The 21,762-nt window shown below is 41.6% G+C and overlaps 1 protein-coding gene across 2 annotated transcripts in view; it reads right to left on the bottom strand.

Annotated features, from left to right (window-relative positions):
• Positions 1–21,762, bottom strand: part of ptprn2 (protein tyrosine phosphatase receptor type N2) — a 1,029,064-nt gene that overhangs the window by 510,894 nt on the left and 496,408 nt on the right. For both annotated transcript variants that reach the window (XM_072254029.1, XM_072254030.1), the window contains exon 11: positions 10,933–11,012. In XM_072254029.1, the coding sequence (XP_072110130.1) occupies positions 10,933–11,012 (80 nt within the window). The remainder of the gene's footprint in view (positions 1–10,932; positions 11,013–21,762) is intronic.

Raw genomic sequence — 21,762 nt, 5'->3', positions numbered from 1 at the left:
ATTGAGATTTTATACATACAGCAGCTGCCACTGAGATGTACTTTCCGTCCTCCTTCTCTGTCGTAATGGATCAAGCTCCTGAGTATGTCTCAGAAATGTCTTCAGTCTGTAGAGTTCTCTACCACAGAAGGTCAAGTTCTGGTGGGATTCTTTAGGACTGCACAGTATTGAAATAGATCTTCAGAAATCATCATTTTGAATGCAGAACAGGCTTGAGAGCCCGGTGGCCTACTCCTGCTCCTAGTGTATGGTCCTAAATACGTGAAATTTAGGGACATTAGGGAAAGAAAAGAAACAAGACAGAAATTCCAGCGATATACAAACTGGAGGAACTCAGCAGGTCAGGCAGGTCACACCCATGGATGAAAATGGATATTTCGGGTCAAGACCCTTCATCTGGCCTGAAAGATAGGGGAAAGATAGCCAGTATATTCAACAAAGGAGGGGAAGGGGTGGAGCAAGAGCTGACAGGTTGAATCAATTGATGGGGGAGGCAGGGAAAAATCAGATAGGGGAGGGAAGAGTAGGAAAGGCACTGGAAGCTGGGAGGTGGTAGGCAGAAGTGACAGAGGGCTGGAGCATTTTGTGTGTTGATCCAGATTCCAGCATCCACAGTCTCCTGGGTCGCCAGCAATCTGTTCCGCAGGATCTCTGGCCAAATTGTCTGGCAGCCATTTCGTGGAATTAAATGGACTGTTGAGAGCTTGAGCTGGAGTACAGCTCAGCGTCCTCCCAATTCCAATGTACCTAGCTTATTAGTTATTAATGATTGATTTAATAAATAATAACCTTATTATTTATTAGATCAAAGTGAATCCAGAGTAGGTATCAGATCCAAAGAACTTTGAGCACTGATCCTAAAATCCACTTGTTTGTAGCAAAGAACTTAATACAATTTAGTGTGCACAACTTGGTTTCTATGTCCCAAAGGAGTCCCAAGGAAAACTTATAAATTCATCGCAGACTGTTGGGAGAGCATTGTTGAAAGAAGCACTGAACTTTTTAAATACATAGAAGTGGTGGAGCAGAAACAAGCTGCTGCTATAGAATAATCAATATGTTTCACCATCCTCGAGCTAGGACAAAAAACATTGTTCATTCATGACACCCAAGCATGGGAAACTAAACCTGGATTTGGGCCAAAGACAAATATACAAACTCACACTGTCAGCTGCACTTGGAGGTGGTGGGAGATACAATGGACCCCACCTCCATCAAGAGAACATTTTTAGATGTGAAAGTTTACAGGGCGTCAGATACCCAGTATGCAGGAATTAGCATCACCAGACAGCTGGTTCACAAGAAAAAGTATAAGGCAATAATATCACAAGAAAGGCAGTAAACAGGGATATACAATTTTGAATCCATATTTAAAAAGGTTGGGTGGCAGAGTGGAGATATGTCTCTACCAAAGGAAGTGTAAGGCACTCATTTCCTCCACTAGCCGGCAGGTCACCCTTGGGTAAGGTGTAGCACCTGCTTAGCCTCCGATCAGGGCCGCGTGCAGCCATGACAGCCAGTGTTGGATGGTCAGCTGATGCATATCACAAGTCCTGTTTATGAGACTGCTAATGCCAGGCAAACAGTCTTTGAAGAGTATTGATAATGGTTGGAGTCAGCTGTCTTGTAAAAGACACTGATCAGAAGAAGGCAATGGCAAACCACTTCTGTAGAAAAATTTGCCAAGAACAATCATGGTCATGGAAGGACCCTGATCACCCACATCATATGAGTCAGCACATAATGAATGGATGAATTTTATAAGGCTGAAGCAGCCTCCTGTTGGTCTACCTAATCTGAGTGTACCAGTCAAGGAAGTAAATATCTACTGTACGTGTCACATCACAGACACATTACCAAAGTCTAACAGCAACTTTATCAGCTGTTCAGACACAAAGGTAACATTTTAACCAGAGCACAGAGAGGCAAAAACCATGAAGTTTCAATTTATAGACAGATTCTCTCCTTACCGTCTGTAAACAAGAGTGGTTCCCCAAATCATCTATAAGCCTGTACCTCCAGCTGATAGACTTTCAGTTCAGAAGGAAATGATTGTCAGTGTGTTTCTATAAAGGGTGGTTAAGGTTGAACATCTACACCAGAATATCAGCACATCACACCCAGGCTGTGTGAGCAGACAGGAGTATTCGTTTGGTATAAAGCTGACTGAGAATAATGATGAATATACTCTAGATTTGATGCTTTTCAACATGGAGCATGTTTTTCCCGAGGCAACCTGCAGTGCACCTGACATGGTAGCTCTTTCTTCATGACTGAACAGGAGAAAGTTACAGTGGTCGGTGTCTCTGACACTGAGCCTGCCTCTGTGACTCTGACGGAAAGGGGATGAAGAGGCACTCTGTGGTAATAGGGGAGTCAAAGTAAAGAGGAACAGACAGGGGATTCTGTGGGCAACGATGAGATCCCCGGATGGTATGTTGCCTCCCGGGTGCCAGGGTCCAGGATATCTCAGATCAAGTCCTGAAGTGGGAAGGTGAACAACCAGATGTCGTGGTCCATGTAGGTAACAATGACATGGTTAGGATGAGTGATGAGGTTCTGCACAGGAAGTTCAGGGAGTTGGGTGCTAACTTAAAGGGCAGGACCTCCAGGGTTGCGATCTCAGGACTGCTACCCGTACCACATGCTAGTGAGGCTAGAACTAGGAAGATTATTCAGTTTAATTCGTGGCAAAGGATTTGGTGTAGGAGGGAGAGCATAAGATTTCTGGATCATTGGTCTCTCGTCCAGGAAAGGCAGGACCTGTACAGAAGTGATGGTTTGCACCTGAACTGGAGGGGAACTAATATCCAAGCAGGAAGGTTTGTTAATGCTGCATGGTGAGGTACAAACTAGAGTCGCCGGGGGTTGGGAAACAGAACAGTTAGTCAAAAGGTTGTGGAGGTAGATGTTCGTAAGACCTCAAAGTTAGGAATCAAAAGGTTGAGCATGGTGCGACAACATTGAAAAGAGTGAATACAGGACTGAAGGTGTTGTATCTGAATGCCTACAGTGTATGGAATAAGGTGGATGAATTTGCAGCACAGCTGCAGATCGGCAGGTATGATGTTGTAGGCATCACGGAATCATGGCTGAAAGATTGTAGCTGGGAGCTTAATGTCCAAGGATACACATTGTGTCGAAAGGATAGGCAGGAAGGCAGAGGGGTGGTGTGGCTCAGTTGGTAAAAAAATGAAATCAGATCATTAGAAAGAGGTGACGTAGGGTCGGAAGGTGTTGAGTCAACGTGGAGCGTAGAAAGACCCTGATAGAAGTTGTATACAAAATCCCAAACAGTAGTAAGGGTGTTACCTATAAATTACAACAGGAGATAGAAAATGCATGCTAAAAGGGCAATGTTATGTAGTCACGGGGAATTTCAATATGCAGGTAGATTGGGGAAACCAGGTTGGTGCTGGATTATAGAAGGGGGAATTTATAGACTGCCTATGAGATGGCTTTTAAGAGCAGCTCATGATTGAGCTCACGGGAGGATCAGCTATTCTAGACTGGGTGTTGTGCAATGAAACAAAATTGATTAGCGAGGTTAAGGTAAAAAAAAATAAAGGGAAAAGTGACCATACTATGCTCAAATCCACCCTGAAATCTGAGAAGGAGAAGCTAAAGTCAGATGTATCAGTATAATAGTGGAGTAAAGGAAAAGAGGATGAGCATGGAGTTGGCCAGAATTCATTGGAAAAGAACACTGGCAGGGATGACAGCAGAGCAGCAGTGGCTGGAATTTCTGGAAGCAATCCAGAAGGCACAGGATATATACATCCCAAAGAGGAAGAAGTATTCTAAAGGAAAGATGACAGAACCATGGCTCACAGGGTATGTTAAAACCAACACAAAAGCCAAAGAGAGGACATAGAATAGAGCAAACATTGGAGGATTGGGAAGTTTTAAAAAACCAACAGAAGGCAACTAAAAAGGTCAATAAGAAGGTAAAGATGGAATACGAAAGTAAGCTCACCAATAATATAAAAGATAACATAAGTCTCTTCAGATCCATAAAGCTTAAAAGAGAGGCTAGAGTGGATATTGGACTGCTGGAAAATGATACTGGAGGGGTAGAAATGGGGACAATAAAATAGCAGAAGAAAATGAACAAGTATTTTCAATCAGTCTTCACTGTGGAAGACACTAGCAGTATGGTGGAAGTTCCAGGTGTCAGGGAGCATGAAGTGTGTGAAGTTACCATAACTAGAGTGAAGTTTCTTGGGAAACTGAAAGGTCTGAAGATAGATGAGTCACCTGGACCAGATGGTGTATACGTCAGGGTTCTGAAAGAGGAGGCTGAAGAGATTGTGGAGGCATCAATAATGATCTTTCAAGAATCACTAGATTCTGGAATGGTTCTGGAAGACTGGAAAATTGAAAATGTCACTCCATTCTTGAAGAAGGGAGACAGGCAGAAGAAAGGAAACTATATGCCAGTTAGTCTGCCATCAGTGGAAGATTCGGAGTTAATTATTAAGGATGAGGTCTCAGGGTAATTGGAGGCATATGATAATATAGGTTGTAGTCAGCATGGTTTCCTTAAGGGAAATTCTTGCCCGACAAACCTGTTGGAATTCTTTGAAGAAATAACAAGCAGGATAGACAAAAGAGAATCAGTTGATGCTGTGTATTTGGATTTTCAGAAGGCCTTTGACAAGATGCCACACATGAGGCTGCTTAACAAGTTCCTGGTATTACAGGAAGGATTCGAGCATGGATAAAACAGTGGTTGATTGGCAGGAGGCAAAGAGTGGGAATAAAGGAGCCTTTTCTTACCGGCAGCCGATCACAAGTGGTATTCCCCAGGTGTCTGTGATGGGACTGGTTCTTTTTACGTTATATGTCAATGATTTTAATAATGGAATTAATGGCTTTGTGGCAAAGTTTGCAGATGATATGAAGATAGCTGGTGGAGCAGGTAGTTTTGAGGAAGTAAAGAGGCTACAGAAGTACTTAGTCAGATTAGGAGAATGGGCAAAAAGTGGAATATGGAATACAGTGTCAGGAAGTGTATGGTCATGCACTTTGGTAGAAGAAATGAAAGGGGTGACCATTTCCTAAATGGAGAGAAAATACAAAAAACTGAGATGCAAAGGGAATTGGAAGTTCTTGTGCAGGATTCTCTAAAGATTAATTTGTAGGTTGAGTCTGTGGTGAGGAAGGCAAATGCAATACTAGCATTCATTTCAAGAGGACTAGAATATAAAAAGTAAGGGTGTAATGTTGAAACTTTATAAAATACTACTGAGGCCTCACTAGGAGTATTGTGAGCTGGTTTGGGCCCCTTATCTTAGAAAGGATGTGCTGAAACTGGAGAGGCTTCTAATGCGGTTCACAAAAATGATTCTAGGATCGAATGGCTTGTCATATGAAGAGTGTTTGATGGCTCTGGACCTGTATTCACTTGCACTCAGAAGAATGAGGGATGACCTCTTTGAAACTTATTGAATGGTGAAAGGCTTTGATAGAGTGATTGTGGAGAGGATGTTTCCAGTGCTGGGAGAGTCTAAGACCAGAGGACCCAAACTCAGAAAAGAGGGGTGTCCTTTTAGAATGGAGATGAAGAGGAATTTCTTTAGCTAGAGGGTGGTGAATCTGTGGAATTCTTTGCCACAGGCTGCTGTGCAGGCAAAGTCTTTATGATATTTACAGCAGAGGTCGATAGATTCTCGTTTGGTCAGGGCAAGAAGGGATATGGGGAGAAGGCAGGAGACTGAGGCTGAGAGGAAAAATGGATCAGCCATGATGAAATGGCAGAGCAGACCTGATGGGCCAAATGGCCTAATTCTGCTCCTATATCTTAGGTCTTACAAATGTTAAAAACTAAATGAACCTGGAGATAACATGCACCAGAAAGATGACATGATAAAAGAAAGATGTTGAATGGGAAAGGGGGTGTGGTCTTAATCATTAAAGATGAAATCGCTTCGATGAAGAGAGGACATAATAGAGATTAGCAGATAACATATTATAAATAAAAACGAGGAATAGGAAAGTTTGTTCAGGATAGTCTTCCAAAGTTAAAGTCAAATTTATTGTCAAATAGGGTTGCTGGGACATCCTGTATATTGGGCTAAATTGGTTTGTCCCATACGGGACCGCCCTTGTCCCATATTTCCCCCACTAAGGTACAGCGTTCCTATGAAACCTTTTGTGCCGAAATGGCGTAAAGCGAAGAAGCAATTACCATTAAATTATACGGGAAAAATTTTTAAGCGTTCCCAGACCCAGAAAATAACCTACCAAATTATACCAAATAATACACAAAACCTAAAATAACACTAACATATAGTAAAAGCAGGAATAATATGATAAATACAAAGCCTATATAAAGTAGAAATAATGTATGTACAATGTAGTCGGGAAGATTAAGCTGAAACCGATTTGTGGAAACAAAATCGGCACGTACGCACATGCGCACGTCACATAATGCGCAGTTCACGCATGCGCACACAGGTGCCCGCGCAAGGCTTCATGGTCATGGTAGTTTTTCTCAGGGTAAACACAAGTGTCCCGTATTTGACTGCTACTATTGTCCCTTATTTGAGAGTGAGAAAGTTAGCAACCCTATTGTCAAAGTATGTATGTACATTTTACCATATACTACATTGAGATTCATTCTCTTGCAGGCATTTATAGGCAAATAAAAATACAACAGAATGTATGAAAAATTATACATTACCAACATATAGTTGAGAAATAACCAATATGCAAAAGAAGACAAACTGTGCAAACAAAAAATAAATAATGCTGAGAACATGAGAAGTAAACGCAAGCGTTGTAGATTCACTGAACGTAGGCAAGTACTTCTAGGTTGTGGGATCAGTTCAGAGTTGTAGTGAGTAAGAGTATCCATAGCAACCTGGTCTACTATGAACAAGGTGGCAGGCAGAATCAGACTTAATAATTGGTGAAACATAGAACAGTACTGCACAGTACAGGCCGTTCAGCACATGATGTTGTGCCCACTGATACAAGCCTCCACCGCAATTAATCTAACCCTTCCGTCCGACATAATCTGTAACCTTCCATTTTCCTTACATCCATGTACCTCAGTAAGAGCTGTCAGCTATAAACAATGGTTTAACATAGGTGTTTTTACTGTTCTTATGCCCCAGAGATGAGTGTGGGCCAGGGAAATGGTGTCCCCCAGAGATCAGTTTCAGCAGAAGCCAGACTGCAGTGGGTCAAGTTTGTCTGAGAGGCTGGTCACGTGCTATGACAAGCAACTCATGTTGGCGGATGCCTGAGCTACCGGGCAGTCACCTTTTAAATGTCCCCTATTGCATCAGCCTCGAGATAAAAGTCTAGTTAAAAGCCTAAAGTGTTTGAATATTCATTTGATAGCAATCATAAAATTATTGACCTCAGCAAACTGCTCAAAAGGTAGAAGTGTAAAAGAGCTAAGATCTAGACACCATTAAAAACTTGTTATTTTACCATGGGCAGCCTCCACCTGTGTGCGGTGAGACAGACACTGCCCTGCAGTAAATTAGACCAATCTGCAAATGGGTGAAATCACAGTAGATCAGTGGGAGACACAATATAATGCAGGAACAGTTTATACTCAGAATGATCAGATGTACTCCCTGCCAAGTGAAAACAGCAAGGAAACCGGTGAAGTAAGGCACGGCATAAAACTAAGAGAAAAAAAACAGACGAAAAGCAAACAGTAGATAGATCCTAGGAACTGGCATAGATACACAGAGCAGCACATGATGATTAAGCAGATGGTAGGTGCTACAAAAAGGGAGACTGCAAAGAAAGTAATGGGCATAAAAACCAACATGAAAATTGCTTACATTTATACTCACTGGCTACTTTATCAGTACCTCCTTTATCTAACATGCTTTGAGTTGCTGCCACATGATCGGCTAATTAGATATTTGCATCAATGTGCAGATGTACAGGTGTACCTAATAAAGTGGCCACAGAGTGCATATTAGGAAAAAGAGAATGGTGTTCAGGAACAATGTGACACTCTCAAAATGTAACGAAGTCAAACAGGAACTGAAAAGATGACAGACACATCTACTTGCAGCCAACTTTTATATCAGGGAAAAGTTTGGAAACCAACTGTTTCAAGGAAGCTAATATAAATTCAGATTTTGCTAAAATTAACTAAATAGCTCAACCGCAGTGAAGAAAATACTGCAACCAAAGGGCAGTAAATTCTCAGAAGTGATACGTTAAATCCTAGGATTTTAGAGGAACTATGGTTTTCTTAAATTCTTGAGATTTGAAAAACAGTCCTTTAGATTAGTTTCTTGAGAAAGGGAAGGTGGTACAATGAGTTTAACATTTGTTGAAGGCAGCTTTCTACAGCTCACAATTACAAATGGAGTGACCTTGAAAATCCTCCGTCACACACAAAGGCAGCGTGAATTTGTGAAGATATCTGACAAACACAGTTACATTTTTTGAGGAAATTACTAAGGAAGTGCACAGAGCAAACTTTAGTTTGATAAAGATACTTTAATGAAGCTTGTTAACAAAGGCAGAACTTTACAGAGCTAAAGATGATTCACTGATCTAGTTTGGAAACTGGCTGTGTAGCAAGAGGTAGAAAGTAAACAGAATGGTCTGGGGGGTGGGGGGGGGGAGAACGCAGATTCAACTCAAACTATAAGACCATAAGACATGGGAGCAGAATCAGGCCATGTGGCACATCGCATCTACTCCGCCATTCAATCATGGCTGATCCTTTTTTCTTCTCCTCCTCAACCCCAGTTCCCAGCCTTCTCCCCGTAACCTTTGATACCATGCCCAATCAAGAACCTATCAATCTCTGCCTTAAATACACCCAGCGACCTGGCCTCCACAGCTACCTGTGGCAACAAATTCACCACCCTATGGCTAAAGACTACCGAAACAAATACAGAATCTTAGATCAGCACAGCCTGAGACACTGACAAAGGTTCTTTCTCCACAGATGCTGCCTGACCTGCTGAGTGTTTCTCATATTGACTGTTTATATATCAGACTTCCTTTGTTGGCATGTTTTACTTTTGGAATGAGGTTATGATTGCCCTGTAAGCATCTGTATTGGGGCTACAACTCTGAACATGACTTGCAAATGATTTAGTTGATGAGCTAGAAAGCAAGTTTTCCCATGTTCTCAATGTCACTAGAGTATTGTAAAGAGTACAAACAGAAAGATGTAGTATTAGATTAAGTGAACTAGCAAAACTCTAGCAAATGGTTATGCTGGAGGTTTGTAGTTCTTCTGTTTACAGGATGGAAAATGAAGAGGAAATTTGATAGAGATGAAGAGATCATGAATGATGTTGTGAGAAAGCAAAGCTTTCTCTTTATAATTGGATTGGAATTAGTGTATTATTGTCGCATGTGTCAAGACACATGCCTTGCAAACTGTTCATACAGATCTTTGAGAAGCAGGGTACAGATTTAAGATTCTAGACAAAAGATAGCAATACTGTAACCCAGGAGACCAAACCTTCTCTACACAGTGGGTGCAATGCCTATTACTAATATCTTTGGGGTTATTTACTATTTCTCTATCAATGCCACACATACCAAGGTACAGTGAAAATGTTTATTTTGCATTCAGCCCATATATATCATTTAATCACATTGGTGCATTGACAGAGTATAAGTGAGGCAATAAGAAAATGCAGAATAAAGAGTTGCAGCTACCAAGGAAGTGCGGACAAAAAGGCATAAGGCCAAAACAATGTAAATTATGAGGTCAAGAGTCCATCTCATCACACTAGGGGACATTCAATAATGTGATAATGCCAGGACAGAAGCTGCTGTGATGAAGGTAGAATCAAACAAATCTCAGGAAGGAATTGAGGGTTAGTCATCTTGCAGGGCTAAGGGAAAGGGATAACAGAATGGGTGCGGCCACAGACTGGATGAGATAATAGGCCTCCTTCTGTACTATTACAATTCAATATTTCTGTTTCAAAATAATTGAATCATTCAAAAACATCCGATTCCGATGAAAAATAGCTGAGATTACCTACTTTTTGAATTGATGAAAAGCTTCAAGCAGGTGTGAGCATTAGAAAATAAAGGCCAAAATTGAAGATGGAACTCTACAGACGTAAGACACTGAATAGTTTAGGGAAGGAGAAGTAAAGTTGTATTAGCTCCAACAATAGACAAGAAACAGGAAAGGCTATGGACTTTATTTTCAACCAGACCTTACAGACTTTATGAGAAATGATAAAAGGAAGCGCTGGCCAGATTCTGAGAACGTCCCAGCAGCCATTAATGTCTCTAACCCCAGATGGGTTCAGATGGATCAGTAATATTGCTGCTTCTTCATTTTTCAAAATGTTTGCGATCTCCCAATGCTGACAACCCACATCCAACAAAGCCGTGACAGCTCTCCAATATAAACCACAAAAGAAAAATTATTCCTACTTTCAGAGGATCCATTTGCAACACACATTTTATATTTATGGTTCAGCATTCATGAATAAAATCACAGCTAGTTCAACACCTCCATCCCAGGCAACTTGTCACTCCCAGCAACTTCACAGGGACTGTCTCCAGGAAAGCATTGCTCCCTGATCATCAGATTTCAGTTTGAGGTAGGTGTTGCTCATTCAGATACCACAATCAGCAATCTAGTTACCAGAGATGAACTACATGACCTTATTGTCTGCTTACAATCATCTTCAAGTTCTGTTTCTAATTTTGCTCTGAGCACAACACATGCAGAGATTTCACTATTCTGTGCCACATCTACTCTCTTAATTCAAATCCATCTCTTCTGCAAACAATGAAGTCACTGCTGTATTAATTGACTCAGCAACGCTACACTTCAATTTCCCCATCTGTGGCACCAGCCTCTCGACTGTCTATTCCATTAAATGTCAATTTACCTGCGTGTGTTTAACTCTTGGTAATGGGGTTGGGTGGGTGGCTCTTTACATAGACTAAAAGCAATATTCCTACCTGCGATGTCCACTACATCAGCCGTTGACAGGTTTCGACCATTGACATCAACTTGGAAGGTCACAGCTGGTCCAACCATACTGGAAGATAATTAAAATTGATGACAGGCTTTAGAGTGAATTCCGTACATGTTTGACAGGCAGATTCATTTCTCTATAGATTTTATAAAGTAGCGAGATAACCATTTTAAACAACTCAGAGCTGATCATGTTAAATCCAAGCCTTGCATTAATTCTGAAGAAACAGTAACATATTATCATTTTAGTATTATTTCAATTGCAAATATTTTATTGTAGCTTGTTCAGCCATGTATATGTTACCAGGAGATGGTTACATTAGCGTTTCTGGGGGCATTCTGTGTAGAAATTAGCTGCTAACATTTCCTGCTGTACTGCAGCAGAGGAGAGCGAAAAGCTTTTGAACTGTAAGGTCGTTTGGAACTTCCTGTGGCCATCAAAGTAGCTACAAAAATACAGTTCTATAAAAGCATAATATCTAGGAGTAACTGATGAATTCTTGACTATTGATGGATCCCTCAACCATCAGGCTCTTGAACCAGCATGGATAACCTCACTCACCTCAATAATGGACTGAATCCACAACCTATGGATTCACTTTCAAGTGAGTCACTTCGAACTCATGGTCTCAGTATTATTTACTTATTTATTATTACCTGCCCACTACAAGGCTCAAGTCATGAGTGTAATGGAATACTCGCCAATCGCCTGGATGAGTGCAGCTCCATCAACACTCAAGAAGCTTGACACCATCCAGAACAAGGCAGCCAACTTGATTGGTACCCCTTCCACAAGCATCCAATCCCTCCACCATCAACAAACAGTTGCAGCAGGTGTACTATCGACAAGGTGCACTGCAACAACAGACCAAAGTTCCTAAGGCAGCTCCTTCCAGACCCACAACCACTACCATCTAGAAGGACGAGAACAGCCTGACTTGGGAAACATATTGCCGTTCCTTCATTGTCACTGGGTAAAAATCATGGAATTCCCTCCCTAACAGCACTGTGGGTGTACCTACACCTCAGGGACTGTAGCGGTTCCAGAAGGCAGCTCATCACCACCTTCTCCAGGGCAACGAGTGATGGGCAATAAATGCTGGCTTAGCTGGTGATGCCCACATCCCATAAATGAATAAATTAAAAACAATTATATTTGCACACTTTGTCCTCTTTTGCACATTAGTTGCTTATCAGTCTTTGTTTTTGTTTGTTTTTCTATTGATTCTATTTTATTTCTTTGTCCTATTGTGAATGCCTGCAAGAAAACAAATCTAAAGATAGTATATAGTGATATATATATACTTTGATAATAACTTTAATTTGATTTTGACTTCAAACCTCATAACAAGCCCCACTGCCCCTATCCAGAGTAACCTGAAGTCCCATATGACATGGTTGACTTGGAGCGAGAGAGTGCATGCTTTGTTACAGAATTGTGGAGTCAGAGTAAATCATCACAGGAGCAGATGGCTCTGCCCAACTCGTCCATGCTGACCTAGGGGTCTTCCTGAGTTAGTTCCATTTTCCTACATTTGTCCCATATCCCTCTAAACCAACCCCATACTTGAACCTGTTCAAATGTCCTTTTAACTTTAGAATTGTATCCATCTCTACCACTTCTCTCTACCAGCTCAATACATATACCCATACGTACTGCATAGAAAAACTTGACCCTTATGTTTCCTTTAAATCTCACCTTGAACCTATGTCTTATAAGTTTTAAACTCCCTTACTCTCTTATCATGATATTGTGACAATTCATCTGATCACAATTTTATTAGCCTTACTTCCTTCACTCCAGAGAAAATAGTGCCAGTTCATCCAGTCTTTCCTCATAAATCAAAACTTCCAGTCCCAGCAACATCCTTTTCTGCATTCTCTCTAGCTTAATCACATCTTTCCCAGAGCATGGAGTCAGATCTACAAGTAATATTCCACATGTGATCTCACCAATGTATTGTACAACTGTAGCAAGAGGTCCAAGCTCTTGTACTTAACCCTCTATCTAATTAAGTCAAACATGACAAATGCCCTCCTCGCCACCTTGTCCACCTGTGTCACCACTTTCAGGAAAGTATGCACTTCTATGCTGGGTCTCTGCTCGACAACACCCTCCAGAACCCTGTTACTTACTGTGCAGGTCATTCTTTTGTTTAGATTCCCAAAATGCATCACTTTGCATTTGCCTTAGTTATATTACATCTGCCATCCCTTTGCCCAACTTCCCAGACAGAGTCAAAGCCACGGCACAGAAGTAGGCCTTTTGGCCCATCTAGTCTGTGCTGAACTATTACTCTACTCTGCCCCATCGACCTGCACCTGGACCATAGCCCTCTATGCTCCCCCCCCAATCTATGTTGCTATCCAAACCTCTCTTAAATGTTGAAATTGGACCCACATCCTCCACTACTTCTGGCAGCCCATTCCACAATCTCATCATCCTCTGTGTGAAAAGCTCCCCTTCATAGTCCCTTAAAAATTCACCTTTCACCCTTAACCCATGACCTCTAGTTCTAGTCTCACCTAACCTCAGTTGACAAAGCCTGCTTACATTGACCCTATCTATACCCCTCATAATTTTGTGTACCTTTATGAAATCTTCCTATGCTCCTAGTCCTAAACCATTTAACTTTCCCTAAAATTCAGGTCCTACAGTGATAATCCAGATCGTGTTATAACCTGAGACTATTTTCTTCACTGTCCACCACATCACCAATTTTGCTATCATCCGCAAGCTTGATGCTGCCTAGATTCTCAACAAAATTGTTAATACTTATGAAAAACAACCCAAGCGAAACATAACTGACCTCTTGTTAGTAACTCAAAAAAAGGAACTTACTAAACTCAATGCAGCAGATGTTTGAAAGTGGTGCTTTTTTTTTACATTCACTGAGACAGATCCAGGAAGCATTTGTAGCCAAAGTCCTCAGGCCACTAAGGAATGTCCAATTAATAAAATTCAGGTATTCAGATCCCAAGAACAAATGAAAAGGAAAGGCTGATTAAAGTCATCGAGATCTGCCAATTTCACCTGCCAATATATGGAGTTAGTGTTTGCAAATTTCTGCAACAGCCCTGCAGTTCACTGGTGCAGAGAAGCCAGCTGCAAAGCCTGGGCACAGCTCCACAAGTTACTAATTTATTTCTTTAAGCACTGAGAACAGGGCTGTACAAACTGCTAGCCCTGCACAAGAGTAAACGGAGGACCGAAGACAAACAAAAACTAGGCTTCACATGCGGGAAACCGCAGGTAGGTCCAGCCAAGGACACAGAAGGCTCCAATGTTTTTATTAAATTTTATTTCGATATATAGCACAGTTACAGACCCTTCTGGCCTAGTGAGGAATCACCACCCAGTTACACCTATGCAACTAACCTGTACATCTCATGGGATGTGGGAGGAAACTGGAGCACCCAGAGGAAACCCACGCAGTCACGGGGAGAACGTAAAACTCCTTACAAACAGCGGCAGAATTGAACCTATTTCCTTGGCATTGTGTTATGCTAACCACTATGCTACCTTACTTTCCATAAAATTTACCCACCATATTTGCCCACTTCCCATTTACTCCTGTAGACATTGTGTTCCTTTTTAACACCCTTCCTTTCTCCACCTTCATCCTTTCCTCTGACCTAGCCACATTTGCCCTTCTTTTGTCTGCCTGTCTCTGAACCACACCGGTCCCCCTCACCTACCTGTACCTTCTTCCCATCATCCTTCACACCCTTCCTCAGTCCACCAATCACCAACTGGCCCCTGCTTCACCATCGCCATTTCACTTTTTACATTGGCTATTTCCTCTCCTCCAATCTCAGCCCTGATACAGGGATTTTGATCCAAAACATTCACAGATGATTCCCCCTTCACAAATGCTGCTCGACCTGCTGAGTTCCTGCAGCAGATTGCCAGGATCTGTTGCTCCAGATCCCAGCATCGGCAGCCTTATATTTACTATAGATAGATAGATATACTTTATTGATCCCGAGGTAAATTGGGTTTCGTTACAGTTGCACCAACCAAGAATAGAGTATAAATATAGTAATATAAAACCATAAATAATTAAATATGTAAATTATACCAGATGGATTAAATAGTAATACGTAAATTACGCCAGATGGGTGACCGACTACATTTTGCTGGCACGTGGTTTATTTTTTCCCCACAGTTTATTATTGCCACATGTACCAAAATGCAGTGAAAAGTTAGTCTTGCATGCTGTGTCCAAATCAAATCATTACACAATAGAATAAGGTAAAACAATAACAATAACAAAGCTACCAAAAAATGAAGTGAAGGTAAATGATAAAATGCAAGATCGTAATGTGGTAGATTGTGAGGTCAGGAGTCTATCTTATCATATAAGAGGTCATTCAAGAATCTGAAAACAGTGGGATAGAAGGTGTCTTTGTGCCTGGTGGTACGTGTTTTTAGGCTTTTGTATCTTCTATCTGGTGAGAGAGGGAAGAAGAGAGAATGTCCTGGGAGGTTGGGGTCTTTGATTATACCGAATGCCTTACTGCAGTATAGCAAGCAGTACAGACAGAGTCCATAGAGGGGAGGCTGCTTTCTATGATATACTCTGTGTCCACAACTCAGGGCTCTGCGGTAACACAATGCAAGGAGGAGGAAGGCACAACAATTATTTTGTCATTTCAATGAGTATGGCATGAGGAGTGCCTGACACACACAGTGGTTACGCTAGCGGAAGAGGCCATTCAGTGTTACAGGCTCACAGAGCTGCTGCCTTACAGCTCCAACAACCAGTGTTCAATCCTGACCATGGGTACGGTCGGCGTCGAGCATGCACGTCCTCCCTGTGAATGCGTGGGTTTCCTGGGTGCACTGTATTTGCCCCTCTCAAACCAAAGCCATATGGGTTAGTAGGTTAATTGGCCAATGCCTGTTACCCCTTATGTGCAGGTACATGGTAGAATCTGGGGCACTTAGCCCTTGTGTGCAGGTACGTGGTAGAATCTGGGGTCAGTTGATGAGAATTTGAGAGAATTAAAAAAGTATTAATGAAGGGTTAGTGTAAGTACCATAAGACAAACAACAGGAGCAGAACTAGGCCATTCGGCCCATCGAGTCTACTCCACCAATCCATTACGGCCAATTTAGTTTCCCTCACAACCTCATTCTCCTGCCTTCTCACTGTAACCTTTGACACCCAGACTAATCATGAATCTATCAACCTCCGCTTTAAATATACCCAATGAACTGGCCTCCACAGCTGCTGTGGCAGTATGTTCCGGCTTCTAGCTAAAGAAAGTCCCCTGTAATTGAGTGAATGATGGTCCGCCTGAATTCGGTGTTCTACAACTCTGACTCCAGGCTGTGAGCCCATGAGCTCCATGTAGATTACCAGTTTGGACTGTTACCAGGAGGAGACTCTAACGACATCCCCATCATCAACAATAATGGAGACCAATTCATAATACTATGTAATAAAAGGAGTAAAGTCAGACCATTCAGCCCATCAAGTCTGTTCCACCATTCAGTCATGATTATTTTTATTAACCGCACTCTCCTGCCTTCTCCCTGTAATCATTAACCCCACGAGTGCATGCTGACAACGTCCCAGGTACAAGTTTGCTCCACAACAGGCCACACCTCTAGCCATCCCTCAGTACAGTATCTATCCAAAAGACCGTATGGGAAAAAAAAATCCCAGGTGTGCGTTGCCCATATATAAAGCAATTAATGCAATCCAGTTATCCAAAACTGATCCATTTGGCACATACCAACTAAACAATAGTGCCCTCTGGAGAGTTGATGAAGGCAGATGGGTAAACGTCCACATGGTGAAAAAAGCAAATGGGATGCTGCCCTTCATTGGCCATGGTATAGAATATAAACTCAGTAGCCACTTTATTAGGTACACCTGTTTATTAATGCAAATATCTAATCAGCCAATTATGTGGCAGCAACTCAACGTATAAAAGCATGCAGACATGGTCAAGAGGTTCAGTTGCTGCTCAGACCAAACATCAGAATGGGGAAGAAATGTGATCTAAGTGACCTGGACTGTGGAATGATTGCTGGTGCCAGATGGGGTGCTTTGAGTATCTCAAAAATTGCTGATCTCCTGGGATTCTCATGCACAATAGTTTATAGAGTCTACAGAGAAAAACAAAAAATGTATATAGTGAGCAGTTCTGTAGGTTAAAATACCTCATTAATGATAGAGGTCAGAGGAGAATAGCCAGACTGATTCATTCTGACAGGAAGGCAACAATAACTCAAACCACCACTTGTTACACCAATGACATGCAGAAGAGCATCTCTGAACACACAACATATCGAGCCTTGAAATGGATGGGCTGTTGCAGCAGAGGACCATAAATATACAATCAGGTACAGGATATACCTAATCAAATGGCCACAAAGAGTATAAGCTGGAATGTTACATTGCAACTTTTAAAAACACTGATTTGGTTAAATACTAAGTTCTGTGTGCAGTTCTGGTTGCTGTACTATAGGAAAGATAGAGAGCATGTAGAGGAGATTCACTATGACATTACCTGGAGTAATAGGAGCAGTTTGGATAGGCTGGGTTTAACCTCCTTGGAGTGAAGGAAGCTATGCAATGGCTGATACAAGTACACAGAATTACAAAGGGGGATGTGTAGGATAGATAGAAACAGAATTTTTTTTTCCCATGGTGGAGTGTCTAAGTGGGAACAGATTTAAGATGGGAGATAGTTGGCTTATAAGGGACCTGAAGGAGAATTTTCTTACACAGAGGATCCTTTGAGCCTGAAGAAATATGGAGGCAGTAGATCTCACAACATCTGAGAAGCACCCAGAGAAGCATAAGGCGTAGAAGGCCACAGACTTAATGTGGGTACATGGAAGAAACATAGGTAGGTACAATGACTGGTAAGGACTCGGTGAGATGAATGGCCTTTTTCTGTTATATGATTCTATGAAAAAAATTAAAGTAAGTTAAGACCATAAGACATAGAAGCAGAATTAGGTCACCTGACCCATCCAGGCTGCTTCGCCATTCCATCATGACTGATTTATTATCCCTCTCAACCCCATTCTCCTGCTTTCTCCCCATAATCTTTGAAGCAGGACTAATCAAGAACCTATCAGAGGCACAACAAGCCAAGGTAATATGATATCAGAATCAGGTTTAATATCACTGGAATATGCTATGAAATTTATTGTTGTATGGCAGTACATAAAACATAAAAATAAAAACTAAGTTACATTGAATACATATATATATATATTTAATAAACTTTAAATAAGTAGTGCAAAAAGACAGAAAAAAGGAAAAAGTAATGAGACAGTCGAATAAACTCTTCTTGGGCTTCCAGCCGGGTACAGTTATCTATTATAACAGTTGCTTCGATGACAAACTCTGCCATCTTCATCAGGGATGATGCTTGGGCATGTCTAGTCCAGCATTATTTATGCCCCCCCCCCACTGTAGTTTGTCCCTCCTGATTGGTTAGTCCTCATTCAATCAGGTTTCTGTTCCCCCACCTTACTTACAATCAAATTCCAGTTCTTACTTAGAGCGAGACCTTCATCTTTGTTAAAATATTACTCCTCTAGTTTTATTCCTTTACCAGGCGGTCTCAAAAGCTGTTGGTGCAGCACAGTAGTTTTGTGCTGTTGGAGTCAATCCTATGGCCATTGCAAATTCAGTGTTCTGCTACTGCTGATTTAAAGTCCTGCTTTTCCCTAACTCCCTATACTAACTGTGCAGGACCCCTCCTCCTTCCTATCTATGTCATTGGTGCCAATGTGCACCACAACTTCTGGATGTTCACCCTCCCTCTTGAGAATCTCCTGCAGCCGCTCTGAGACATCCTGGACCCTAGCAGCTGGGACAAGCACAACATCTTGGCTTCTCTTTCATGGTCACAGAATCTGCTGTCGGTCCCCCGATCAAGCTTCCTATCACTACCACTCTGCCAGACTTTACCCTTTCTTGTTGCTGCTGAAAAATCTGCCTATAGCAGGATTTAGGGCAAAGCATTTCAGATCACAACAATTTACCAATTAATATAATTTTCCTAGTTTTTTACCTGCCTTTTTGGCAAATCATCTCAAATTTGCATCCCATAAATACTGACCTGTTATTTAGTAGAAACAGTTTCTTCTCAGTCAGTCTTTTGAAAAGCTTAGAAATTTAGGGGCCTCCATTAAAACTCCTATTAAGCTTCATTGCTGTTGGAATAACCCTTCCATCACCTAGGGTCATGTGAAAATTTGCATCTGTCATTTGGATCAAAGAAAAAATGATATAGGGACAGACACTGTCTCAATCAACTAATAGACAAAGGACAGACAAGCGAAAAACACAAAGGTTGAAATTCTTAGAAAATTATAACAGGCTGAGGATAAGCAGCCTCCAAGTAACAATGGGGCTCAATCTGAATTAAACGAGCATAACTTCTCTTCAGACATTGATAATCTTACTGAGTATCAGCAAGGTTTACTGAAAGAAAAGGTTTAACTATCAATAATGCTGCTTATCTTTGTGTGAGCTCATCCTCTTGGGTGTATCACTGCTCAGACCACAATGATCAAGGAAATTTAAGTAGCACGTATTGAAGGTGTTTGTCCTGATATAGTTGCAAACTATTTTTGCAGGCAACAGGTGATATATTAATATCCTTTGAAATGGCTCCTGAGATTTGCTGGAATGATGAGAAGCCTTGATGAAACCATTTTCTCAATTATGTAACCTACCTTTGCAGAAAATTCACATTTTTCTTATGCTATTTGGCAGCATTAAAGGCTTGGGATGTACATCAAGAATTTAAATTTGCATTGCATCATTGTAATGAGATAAAACCTCAAGTGCTCCATGTATCTTCATGAATGTATTTGTCATCTTGCACAGTGCGAGCAGGGGACCATTTGTAATGGATCACTCATTTAACTCTTCATATCTTTTCATATCCAATTTATCACCCAAGCCATAAGCACAAAATCTTAATGTAAAAAGGCTTTTCTCCCATATAGTACGACTGCCATTCATTTATTTTCTTTTTTGTTACAAAAACTGTGATGAGTTGTTGAACTTCACTATAATTACAATAATCCACCATAACATCCTGCAATTGAGCTAAGAGTGACTACCTTTGACGTCAAGGCAACATTTAATCGTTGTGCAACATCAAGGAAACTTGGCAACAATTTAAACAAAGAAAACTGTAGATGACCTGCTGAGTGCTGGTGGCATTTTCCATTTTTACTTCTGGTAGAAGTGAATCCGTATTAAAGGAATAGCACCAACACTGCCAACATGCTTGAAGGAAGTATTTGGTTATGGCCTTGCTGATGATTGCACAATACAGTGGACTCCAGTTAATTGGGCCATCGGTTAATTGCCGGGGGGGGGAGGGGGGGGGGGTGCTGTTTATTTGGGACAACTTTTAAAAAACAAAAACTAAATTGAGAAAATAGCTGGGATTCCCTTCCGTTGTTTGGGACACGATGCCACAAGGTGTCCTTGTACATCAGTCACTGAAAGCAAGCATGCAAGTACAGCAGGCAGTGAAGAAAGCTAATGGCATGCTGGCCTTCATAACAAGGGGAATTGAGTATAAGGGCAAAGAGGTCCTTCTGCAGCTGTACAGGGCCCTGGTGAGACCACACCTGGAGTACTGTGTGCAGTTTTGGTCTCCAAATTTGAGGAAGGACATTCTTGCTATTGAGGGAGTGCAGCGTAGGTTCACAAGGTTAATTCCCAGGATGGCGGGACTGTCATATGTCGAAAGATTGGAGCGACTGGACTTGTATACTCTGGAATTTAGAAGGCTGAGAGGGGATCTTATTGAAACATATAAGCTTATTAATGGATTGGACACGCTGCAGGCAGGAAGCATATTCCCGCTGATGGGTGAGTCCAGAACCAGAGGCCACCGTTTAAGAATTAGGGGTAGGCCATTTAGAACGGAGTTGAGGAAAAACTTTTTCACCCAGAGAGTGGTGGGTATATGGAATGCTCTGCCCCAGAAGGCTGTGGAGGCCAAGTCTCTGGATGCTTTCAAGGAAGAGATGGATGGAGCTCTTAAAGATAGCGGAATCAAAGGTTATGGGGATAAGGCAGGAACTGGATACTGATTGTGGATGATCAGCCATTATCACAGTGAATGGTGGTGCTGGCTCAAAGGGCCAAATGGCCTACTCCTGCACCTATTGTCTAATTACAGCAGGAGACTGCTGCTGAACAGTTTCTAACTAGTGTCAGTTGCGTGCACTTGTGCAGCTGTTAAACACCACACTGTGTTTAGAGTAAACTGCTCTTAAATAGCATCAGTTGTGTGCTTTTCTGTTCAAAAAGCAGTGATTTTTGTTACTGATGGCTAGAAAGGAATAAGTAGCAAAACAATTCTGCATCACTGTCTGGTATGGGGGAGCTACTGCACAGGACCAAAAGAAGCTGCAGAGGGTTGTAAATTTAGTCGGCTCCACCTTAAGTACTAGCATACAAAGTACCCAGGACACCTTCAAGGAGCAGTGTCTCAGTAAGGCAGTGTCCATTATTAAGGACCTCCAGCACCCAACACATGCCCTTTTCTCACTGTTACCATCAGGTAGGAGGTACAGAAGCCTGAAGACACACACTCAGCGATTCAGGAACAGCTTCTTCCCCTCTGCCATCCGATTTCTAAATGGACATTGAACCCTTGGACACTACCTCACTTTTTAAATATATATTGTTTTTGCTTTTTGCATGATTTTAATCCATTCAATATACATATACTGTAATTGATTTATGTATTATTATTTTGTGTTTTTTTCCTTCTATATTATGTATTGCATCGAACCGCTGCTGCCAAGC

The sequence above is a fragment of the Mobula birostris genome, chromosome 3 (genome assembly GCF_030028105.1).
Source record: "Mobula birostris isolate sMobBir1 chromosome 3, sMobBir1.hap1, whole genome shotgun sequence".
Lineage (NCBI taxonomy): Eukaryota > Metazoa > Chordata > Chondrichthyes > Myliobatiformes > Myliobatidae > Mobula > Mobula birostris.
The sequence above is the reverse complement of the archived record's forward strand: the minus strand, read 5'-3'. Positions and strand labels throughout refer to the sequence as shown.